General features: G+C 46.2%; 1 protein-coding gene across 4 annotated transcripts in view; it reads left to right on the top strand.

Moving 5' to 3' along the window:
- The first annotated feature begins 231 nt into the window (after window positions 1-231).
- GSK3B (glycogen synthase kinase 3 beta) overlaps window positions 232-10,642 on the top strand; it is a 157,826-nt gene continuing 147,415 nt past the window's right edge. The window contains exon 1 of one of the 4 annotated variants that reach the window (XM_055809020.1): window positions 232-1,597. In XM_055809020.1, coding sequence (XP_055664995.1) covers window positions 1,510-1,597 — 88 coding nt within the window. In that variant the 5' untranslated portion in view covers window positions 232-1,509. The remainder of the gene's footprint in view (window positions 1,598-10,642) is intronic. The other 3 variants (XM_055809022.1, XM_055809021.1, XM_055809023.1) reach the window with 3 other exon arrangements.

Here is a 10,642-nt window from a genome sequence, read left to right as displayed (position 1 = left end):
GCCTCGGGCTGCGGCTTGAAACCGTCCCAGGGCTGTGTGACAGGCGCAGCGCGCCAGGCGATTGGCTCCCCCGCTTCGGCTCTCTTCGGGTTGGCCCGGCGATAGCCGGAAGAGAGGCCTCCTTCCTATTGGCTCCCCGACCGCGCTGCTAGGGCGGTGGCGGCGTTTTCCGATTGGGCTGCCGTTTCGCTTCGGGGAGACTCGGCTGCGCCCGCGATGAGTTCGTGATTGGTTGCGAGCCGTTACGGGCGTTTCCGTAACGAGCTGGGGATTGGTCCCGAGACGGCTCGGGTGTTTCCGTAAGGGCCTCGGGCTGGGGGCTAGCGAGTGCGTTGGGCTCTTCGGCTGGGTATTCACAGAAGGTGCTTAGGGCCGTTCCGCAGCGTAGGGCGGCGACGGGCATAGGCGGCTGCGCGGCTTTGGCGCACACACAGAGCGCAGCAGCAGGAACCCGGCACGCAGCGGAGGCAGCAGCGGGGACAAAGGGACTAATCGGCAGAAACGGGGAGGGGGGGCCGGCGGGAAGCAGCCGGCGCCGGGAGGGAGCGGCAGGAGGCTTCAGCCGGGCGGGCTAGTCTCATGTGCCTTGGACGCCCGGGGAAGCAGCAGCAGCAACCGCCGCCGCCAGCGCTCTGAAGCCGGCTGAGGAGGAGCCGGGGAGCCGCCGCCGTCATGGCCTGCGCCGCCGCCGGCGGCCACCGCCCGCAGTGCAGCGTCCCCAGCCTGAGCCGCCGCCAGCTGCCCCTGCGGGCGCAATGAGGAGCCGCGCCGTGGCCGCCGCCTCAGCGCCGCACTGAGAAGACTCAGCGAGCGAGCGAGGCCGCCCGGACCGCTTCACCCCTACTCCGCCCGCCGCGGATCCCATCGCCCCTGCCGGATCCTCTTGCGAGCTGCCTCATCACCTCCTGCCGGCGGCTCCGGGAGCCTCGAGATCCCTCCGCCGGGGAAAAAATAGTCCCATTCCCTGCCGCCTCCCTCAGAGGCGAGGGGGACGGAGAGGAGAGGGGAGGGGGAAGGAAGAGGCGGAAGAAAAAGAAGAAGAAGAAAAAAAAAAGCCGAAAAGAGAAACGCAGCGGCGGGATCAGAGGAGCCGGGCCGTGAGCCTCCGCCCCATGTGACTGGCGCCCAGGGTGGGGGCAGCGAGGCCTAGCAAACCCCCCTCGCTCGCGGCCGGGAGCGGGAGCGGCGCCGGGGGGGCTGCGGACTGGGCGGAGGCGGCTCTCGGACCCACCGGCGCGGCCGGGAAGGATGGTTTTGTGAGAAACGGGCGGCGTGAGGAGGAGGAAGAAGCAGCAGCCGGGCGAAGAGCGCCACAGAGACCGAGAGGGGAGGGGGCTTCCCCGGGGGGGGGGAAGGGGGGGGCCCGGCGTTTCATGTGGCGCGTCCCGCCCGTCTCCTCCAGCTGAGCGAGCGAGGCAGCGGCAGGCGGGCCCGCCGAGCCGCCGGGGCGCGGCGGAGGGGGAAGGCAGGAAGAGAGAGGTGATCGGGGCAGAGCAGGAGCGGGAGACCATGTCCGGGCGGCCCAGGACCACCTCCTTCGCGGAGAGCTGCAAGCCGGTGCAGCAGCCCTCGGCCTTCGGCAGCATGAAAGTTAGCCGTGAGTATCCCGCGAGGGGCGGCGGGCCGGGCCGGGGCTCAGTCCCTGACCGGGCCCGGGCGGGGAGCGGGGGCGGCGGGGGAGCGGCCCCGGCCCGGCGGAGGCAGCTCCTTTCTCTCCCCTTCCCCCCCTTCCCCATTAACCTTGAATAGGCGCACGCCGCCGCTCCGTTCGGGGCCTGCTGGGCGAAAAACGCCCGGTGGTTTGTCCTCTTCCTTCGCCTCTGGTCGCTGCCAGCCTTGTGAGCGGCCTCTGGCTAATTAAAACCCCTTTATTTTATTTATTCCCCCCCCCTTTGTGGAACGGATTGGAAGGTCCGTCGCCTGCGTTTCCTTTTCATTTCCCCTTCGAAAGGAGGAAACGAATTGCGGGCACACAGGTAGGGCTGTGACATTCGCGTTCCTTATGGATTTAAAAGCCCTCTGAAGGAGAGAGCTTGGAAGATTTTTCCATGCACCCGTAGATCGGGTGTGAGCACCTTTTAGTCCAGCCCTTTTTAAAAAAAAAAAAAAAAAAAAAAAAGAGGGGGAGGGGAGCTTACAAAAGGTGTCTCTCTAATATCCTCCAGGCTCTGGTAAAATGCTCAATACAGAGGATAAGAAAATGGTTATTTTGCTGTGTGAGCCTAGGGAGTAGTTATTTCGAGCTTGGCGTGCCTTTTCCAGTTTTCTGATCAGAGGAATATTTTAAAGAATGAGGCCTGTGCTTTTATTCTGCATAGGCATGTTGGAATTTGTGTTTAATATGTGCCCATCCTTTGTGTTCTAGCTGGTGGGGTTAGCTGGTTTATGTGAGGTAAAAATATTTAATAAATCTGAAGAAATATACAGTGGGAATGGAAAAAGGCCCTGTTCAGAGTCGCTAAAGATGGCTATATGCTTATAATAGGGAATTTCTTAACTCTTCAATTGAATGTGTTCACCTTAACAACTAAATTGTTCTGCAAGATTTGCATTAATAGTGTAGTTTTCAGAGATATTTTAATCTTTCTCACAGACACGCAGGGTGGCATCTTTATGGGACCGGGAATGCTTGATATGCATTACCATTTGATTGATCTATTTGATACTTGCGTACAGCCACACCTGACATGGCTCTGTCTGTGCATGCGTGCATGTATCACATCGTTTTATGCATTTCATGACGAAGCGCTGTAAGATTGTGAGCTATTTGACAGATCAGAAATTCTGATGTTTTTCTGCACGGAAATGTCTTCCACTGCAGTTGAAGCCTTGAAGAGAACGTTTGGCTCAGGGTCTGTAGTCTACCTTGTATGTGCATGATCAGCTTGCCTGCAGCATTAAAAAAAAAATAATGAAAAAAAAAACCACCCCACAACCCAAAACCCCCCATATATACGCTAACTACACCCATTAGTAACATAAGAACATATGTTTGATCAGGTCCAGCGTGACAACTTATTAAGGATTCTTGATTTGTATGGAGAAAGTGGGTGACTCCATTTTAATTTATTGATTTACTTTATGCGTGCGTGGAATAGGAAGCAGGTCTTGTTGATCAGTATTTCTGCAGGTGGCTGTCTAAACCAACTGAGACCTAGACCTGTCAGGCTCAGCAACTAATTTTGTTTTATTCAAGCTCTACGGCTTGATTCTTGAAAGGTCATTGATGCTCCTTTCCCGTTTATTTGAGGTAAAGACTAGACAGATGCTTGCCTGTGAAGAGGGTGCTAACTGATGCAGACTAACAAGTTTGCAAATATGAAACAATCCCAAGTGTATAATGCTGAGGGAGAAACAAAGGCCGTAGCATAAAGCACATGCACTTGTGATAACCCCCACAGTCGCTCTAGTCATGTGCTCCTGGTCCTTCTGCTGTCTGGAAAAAAAAGTCAGAACAAAGCAAGAGAATTGCATACAAGGACTCTGTGGGAAATGCAGCTTATATTTTCAGTTAAGTCATCCATGTAAGATGGTTCAGGAAGTTAACTTTTTTTTTATTGCGTTGTAAGAGAGAAAAATGTCTGGGTGTCAAAAAGGGTTGTATTTTTCTGGTTCTTGTGAGTTTTGGTAGCATCTAATGGCATGATGTAGCAAGCTACCTATTACCAGTGTTGAGTGCTTGAGGTGGCAAGGGGGAGGGGAAATCACTTGTGTGGTGAACAGAGAGATTGCTTGCATCTTTCATTTTGCTATATATTTACGGACTTAGTTATATCGGTTACTTTGTTACGTTCTGAGCTTTTTTGAGTGAAAGCTGGGACAAAAGAGTCCTTGTGAGGTAGGTGGAAATTGATGGATTGGTATCTTTTGAGTCTCTTGGACATCTTTGGTACATCTGTCTTGGTGCCGATGTTTTCTGAGTGATCAGGGAGCAAAACCTGACTTGACATTAACATTTTTGCTTTTATTTCGAAGTCTGGAGTAGTGGTGAATTTAGATGATGAAGTCACTCTTTCTCTGGTGTCTCTGCAGCTACTGCTGCTCCTCGCTGAGCACTGCAACAGTTACCTAGGAAGGATGTATCCAAGTGATGAGGAAAGGATTGATAAAATGATCCTTGTGTTACCTGGGAGGAGCAGTACTAGAACGGTACAGGTACAAGTGATTGCTCTTCTCCCCAAGGTGTGTGGGGGAGAAAGCGTGAGGAAGGATTTTTCATCTCTTCCCTGTATTATTTATGAGACTGTGTTCTCAGAAGTTGGTAAGAAAGCCTGAACCAGGAATGAAAGGATGGATGGGTGATCACCAGCAGCTGGTTCTCCTCTGCCTGTTGGGTGATGACTTCTCATGCATGCTGCTCTCCTTACTCTGTAATAGACGTTACAAGGATTTTAACATCTCTGCAAGTGTAGGAGCCCTGTGCCCTTCTTGTATCTCTTTCAAGCCATACCAGAGTCTAGCATCTTCTGAAATCCATTGGGTTTTTTTTCTGTATTTATATTTTGGTGGTTTTGGAGTCACTCAGCTGTTCTTTCCACCCCACCATATGAATTTCTACATTGAAGTAATTTTCAAGTAGGTAATTCTTTGTGCAGGGCTGTGTTGCTGGGTTTGTAGGCTTTCTCTGCCCCAAAAAAGAAGTGCGTGAGCTCCTTGTGTTGAGCCTGTCTTTCAACAGGGCAAGAGGGAGATGAGCTTCCAGTTCTCCACTTGCTGATACTATCAACCTGCTGGTTATACTGTAAGAGAAGAGGTATGAGCTTGAAGCTTTCTTTTGTTCTTCACCTAGTTCTTGCATTGCTTCCAGTTGTACATTGTTTCCCAAATGGGACAAAAATAATCCTGAAATATAGAGGGTAGTCATGCAACACATGACCAAAAATATCTGTATAAAAATAGAAGTTGCAAAGTTTGTGGAGAATTTTCATCTAATGACTGTGGAATTGATTTTTTAATTTTTTTGTTCCTTCCCTGAGCTTCTGGAAAAATAAGTGTTTCAAGTAACACCAAGTCCTTGTAGACAACATTACTTATTGTAACTGTAGCCAATTATCTTGTTGGTCTGCAGTAAATAATGTCATGGCTAATGCTGGCCATGAAGAGTTTTTTGCTCCATGTGTGAATGTCATGACTCTGTACTTGGTTATGCACAATTTGTTAACTTGGAGGGTGAGGAAGGCAATTTTATTTGCTTTAGCTAATTCTGATGTTGTACACGTACTCTTGGTTGCAAAATCTAAAGGACAATCTTGTAATAATTAATCTTGGACTCTCTGAAAGAATGTTATGGTGGTGCCAAACTTGGGTTTTGTTGAAGTTTTTCTCTTCTTAAATGTACAGGGTTTTGCACTCTATAATCTTGCAGAAGCACTTCAGCTTGGTAAACCTATATTGCTGTGTGCTGCTCACACATGGTACTACTGCTGGTGTTTGAGCATGGCGCATCTTTCACTATTGTAACAGCTCTTTAAAATGTGGTTCATGAAGAAATAAAGTCTGTGAGTTTGTTGCTCTGTTAGTAGCCACTCCACAATTCAGGACATAAAAGTGACTGCTGCTTAGGTAGCACGTGGCATTTAGGTGACAAGCTTAATTTAATACTGTGTGATGTCCAGGTAGGTAGGTGTGTGGGAAGAGCCTTCGAAAAGAGCACCCTGGGCAACTTAAGTGAGAAGGAATGAGTGGGGCTGTTGAAAGTGGCAAAACAATTGAGATAATGCTACCTTCTGTTTCTCAACCCAGTTAGGGTAGGGCCCTCTCTGTTGCTTTGATAGCAGTTTCTGCCTAATTGGTTTCTGAAACTGGAAGCTGCCCATCCTGCTGTCCTTGCTGGAGAGAAGAAGATTACTCCCTTCCAGAAGCCTGCTGAGCATTATGTGTCTGGCCGTCGCCGATCCTAGCCCTGTCCAGCTTTCTGACTGCTGCTGGGTGAACAGCTTTCCTCATGCCTAGACATGAAAAAATTGCACTAACGGGGTCAGTTAATCACCACGTGCGCTACAGTGAAATGTGTCTTGTGCTACAGTGCCCCAAACTCGTGCCTTGCACTTTGAAAAGAAATAAAACTGCTGCTCGCTGTACTTAATTCTAACACTGGGAAACTATTTTCTCTTTATTCATGTCATTAGCGGTAGTTCAGGAAAAAAATCACTGATAAAAAAAAAAAAGTGAGGTATGCCGAATGGAACCTGTCAGATGATAAGTTGGTTAGTTATTCTGCTATGACCCTTGTGTCTTATTTCTGTGGGTTTGTGGTTTGGTGGTTGTGTTTTGGTGGTTTGTGTTTTTTTTGGTGGTGTTGTGAGACTTACTGGGGTTTATCCTGAACCTTTTCTTCTTATTCCATCACTGTTTTGTGTGTGTTCTCTTCCCTATGCAGCTTCCTGGAGGTGATCATCTTTTGTATTATCAATTGATTCAACTTTGTATTTCTTAGCAATATTTTAACCATTCACGTTCTTACACAGTTGTGGAAACCCATATGGCTTATGGTGTCTGTTCCTTGCCTGTATGTGTCCTGGCGCTGGAAGTTGTTACATCACTTCATCCGTTAACTTGGTAGGGCCTTGTAGGTATCACAAAGCAGCAGTAGCTGATGTACTCTGATCTTTCTCTTAGGGGATAAGGAAGGGAGTTCTTCAGCATCTATTGCTGAAGATCACCCCACAGGGTGAAGGTTTCCTTCTGCTGCCCTAAGAGTTCTTTAAATTTGATATATTCCATCTCTAAGTGCTATTTTAGGTAGAACATAGAGGATTTTTCCAATATTGGTGTCCAGTTTACTCATTGCAGGTCTTCATAATGACACAGATCTGTGGGTTATTGGCTATTGCTGTTGCCCCACCCCATGTTCTTTCTTGACCTGGATGGATGAGTGATGTAAAGAAGGTTTTTGAAAGCCTATAGGGTATCTGTGCCTGCAAAAAGCTTCTAGTTAAAGCTTTGTGCTGTGACCAGCTCTAGCACTTTCTGAAACTGAATTTATGCTAAACCCTTAATTATTTGAACACGTTACCTAATAATGTGCAGTGTGGTTGGAGAACACTGGTAACCTCTTGGTTCAAGCTGTTGCAGTCTTTTTGCTTTGAATGACTTGATGAGTCCCATTTTAAATTGAAGGTCTGTTACCTTTGAGTTTCCAGAAATTTCTGTAGACTTAAGACTTGAACATTTTTTTGGAGTTCTCTCCCTTTTGTTTTTGTTAAAAAAAATTAACTTTACTCTGAGGACTTTGTCACCCATAGCTAGTGTGGGAAGTGCTAAAGTGGCTGTCTCCTGCAGAAGTTCTGTGGCTGGTGGAGCTACTTGGCTGCTTTCTGAATTTAATGAGCATCAGCCCAGTGCAGGCTTGAAAGATGAACAAACCTTAGTGTCTATGAAAAGGAGCTTATTGAAAGTTTAAATGTCTTGCAAAACAGCTCTCCTCATTTTTGTTTGACCCAAGTCCATATAAAATCTAGAATTTTGTCTTGTCAGCGCTTCAGTAAGCTGCACAAATAGATGCTCTTTTATTTACGCATGCTGGAAATAAATGCTAATAACAGCTTTCACAGTGTGGCAAGGGAAGATACTCCCTCAGACATAAAGGCTCAAACCCGTGAGTGCTGTACAGGTCAGACACCCTCTTTTTGGGTGCAAAACTGGGAACCCCCTTGGCACTTCTCATCTGATGGAGATTGTTGCCAAAGTGCTGCATACTGCCCTTGGGGAGGGCTTAAGTTTGGAGGGCTGATGATCTGTGCCACTTCATATTTTTTGAAGTGATTTAAAGTGTAACCGTATATTGAGTGCATTGAAGCAATCTGGTCTTAAGGCGGGAAAGGTGTGAGACATGGTAGCGAGATAACACTTCTGTGAGCAATGGATACAACATCATAGTTGTGCTCAGATGAGGTATTCCTGGTCAGCACTGCTGTATCTCATTAAACAGAAGCCTAAAATGAAGCTCTACCTGAAGCTTTTGTGAACTCTATATTGGTAACCACTCTACGTGAAAGGACAGCTTTCACCAAATCTTCAGGATCCCTCCTGCTCCCATTGGTACGAGCTTACCACGCCATGGAGAGAGAGGGTCAGTTATCTAGCTGTAGTCTATGAGGCAGGGCATGTTTGACTTGATACTACAGCCTTTGACCGTGCTGCTGTGTGATGTTCTGCCTATGCAGTAGGAGAGGTGAGATGATTTTGACAGAAATCCATGTTGGAGACCTTACTGAAAGCATTTCTGTATCACCCTCTGAGAACTGTCAAAAATGTGGATGCCCAGAAGTCATACCGATGTGCCTCTAAAAGAAGTGGACAGTGTTTTTTTTTAACTTGTATGATCAGTGCTATCAAAGAATCTTTTCATTAGGTGCTCTTGCCACAGATGACTTGTCTGTTGTTCAGAAAAGGAAATAAAGCAAAGCAGTTCATTCTGTACTTTTATCTCTTGCAGACGGGAAGTAGATCTAAGCATTTAAGGCAATTTGTGTTCTCACCTAGTCTGTCTTACAATGTAAGAAAGGAAAGTGGTAAGATAGCTTGTCAGTGTCAAGCACCAAGGGCCATTTATTTTTTTTTTTTTTTTTTTTTTTTTTTTTACAAAAGCCATACTGCGGCAGCTCCTTCTGAAGGGAGTGCACTGGTCCTTGCCAAGAGTATTGCCACCTCACTGTAGCAGTGGGCCCAGTATGTTCTGGCTTAGCCCCATCAGCTGAGGGGCTGTTAATACCAGTACCAGTGTGTCCTGCACATGCACTTGGCTAGTGTGTTGATATTAACTAGGTAAAAGTGAGTTGCCAGGTATCTTTCTTGTGATAAATTTTTTTGATGATTTGCAGGGTTTCTGCATCAGTAATGTGGAATCAGTTTAGCTGAAGAAATAGTGCTGTGGGGTTGTGGAGGGCCTTTGTGCCTGCCATAGGAAATTCACTTCAGTGAAATTACAGCGAAGAAAAATAGTTTCACAGCTCTGTAATAGGTCTGGATAGGGCCAAATGTCTTTTGCTTTGTTGGTTTTAATGACCAATGTAGTCATGTTGAAAGTAGCGAATGACTGTTATGCTGGTATTACGATAAGGTAGAATTGAATTATTTATAGAGGTAGCTGCTAGTATTTTTCCTTTGTTTAGGTAGCTTCCATTGGTTTTATTTTTTACTCTGTGAAGTGTCTCTTAAATGTAATGCATCACAGGAACATGTAGTAGTATAGTTACATTGCTTGATGGACGTGTCTCTTGAGGCAGTTGGGTGGATTTGAAGAAACCTGTTAGTAGTCCAGGTGCCTGACAGTATGTGGTCATAATAAGAGACCAGCTGATCAGAAGAGGAAGGGAGGATGTTCCTGATTGATACCACTGGATAAATAATGTTGTAGAGGGTGTACGGGACTTAGGAATACTGTGCTCCTGTGCATGCACAGAGATAAGTGTCTGAGCATAGTGACAAAAGTTGCCACAGGCTTTTGGATCAGAGTACTTAGAAGGAGAGAAGTTGGATGTTGGCTCTGAAGATATAACCAGAAGGGAAGCAGCTGAATTTTTTCCAACCAAGGCAGACTTCTTACAGCCACAACTGTAGAACATAGTCTCTTTTGACTTTTTTAGTAGGAATGTAATTCTGGTCGGCTACAAGCCCTGTAGTTCAAAGAAATATCTTCTGCCAGGAATGCAGGCAATTGTTTAATTTTCAGAGAGGCCAAGAATATGTTTTGCAGAAAGATAAATTAAAATATGACTGCTGCTGCAAAGAAGAATTTGTTTTTTCTTGCAGTGTAGAAAGAGGAAAAACTATTTAGTTGCAGTTGATAGCACCAATCTGTTTGGTTTTCTTGATTCGCACCCTGCTGCAAACAGTTACATATAACCTATGTTATTATTTGTATCCCATCTCTCACGTGCCTCATTTGTGTTTTGTATCTATAAACCCCAAAAGTAACACAATTAATTGACCTATATTCAGTGGGTTTCCTTGAGGGTGGAAGGGGACACAAATTCATCAGGCTAAATCAGCAGATTATTTGGTTGTTGGCCAAATAAACATGAATCATTTGGCACAGATCTGTATCCCTGTGAATGAAGTCCATAGCCATAAATGAATTTCCCCACGCTTAGGAGAGTTGGAGTATCTGCATCAGAAAGAATGTTTTTGTGCCTTGCTGAGAGAATAAAGGCTTTCTGGCAAGGCATAAGTGCAGGTGAGCAGATGTAAGGCTTCTGGAATGGTTTTTCTTTATATATACAATTGCTCAATTGAAACCTAAAGAAGCGGAAAATGATGTTGTCCTTGAGAAGATCGTATCATCTCACTTCTAATCTTGCAATCTTACTCATGATTGTATGTACTGGCTTGGGAGCCGTGGGTATGTATAGTGTATTGCAGTGTAGTAGTTGCAAGTTAATAGCTTTTTTCCCCCCCGTGTTCCTCAGAGAATACAGAAACCTTACTAGTCAACTTTCAGTTTTAGAGACTTTGAAATCAGTTTACAGAAGTTGTTAATTTTGGAGTACATGTTTTAGTAACCACAACGGGCTGCAGAGTTGATTTGAGTCTTGGGGAAATGCTTTAAAGGCCCGTGGAAAGCTAGGTGGTTTCTTCTGTTTTTCTAGTGGATCGACTAGTGAATGTACTAGAGACAAAAGCATGAGATCTGTGCAGACTG

Source organism: Falco peregrinus, chromosome 6 (assembly GCF_023634155.1).
Source record: "Falco peregrinus isolate bFalPer1 chromosome 6, bFalPer1.pri, whole genome shotgun sequence".
NCBI lineage: Eukaryota > Metazoa > Chordata > Aves > Falconiformes > Falconidae > Falco > Falco peregrinus.
This window is presented reverse-complemented; position numbering and strand designations above follow the sequence as displayed.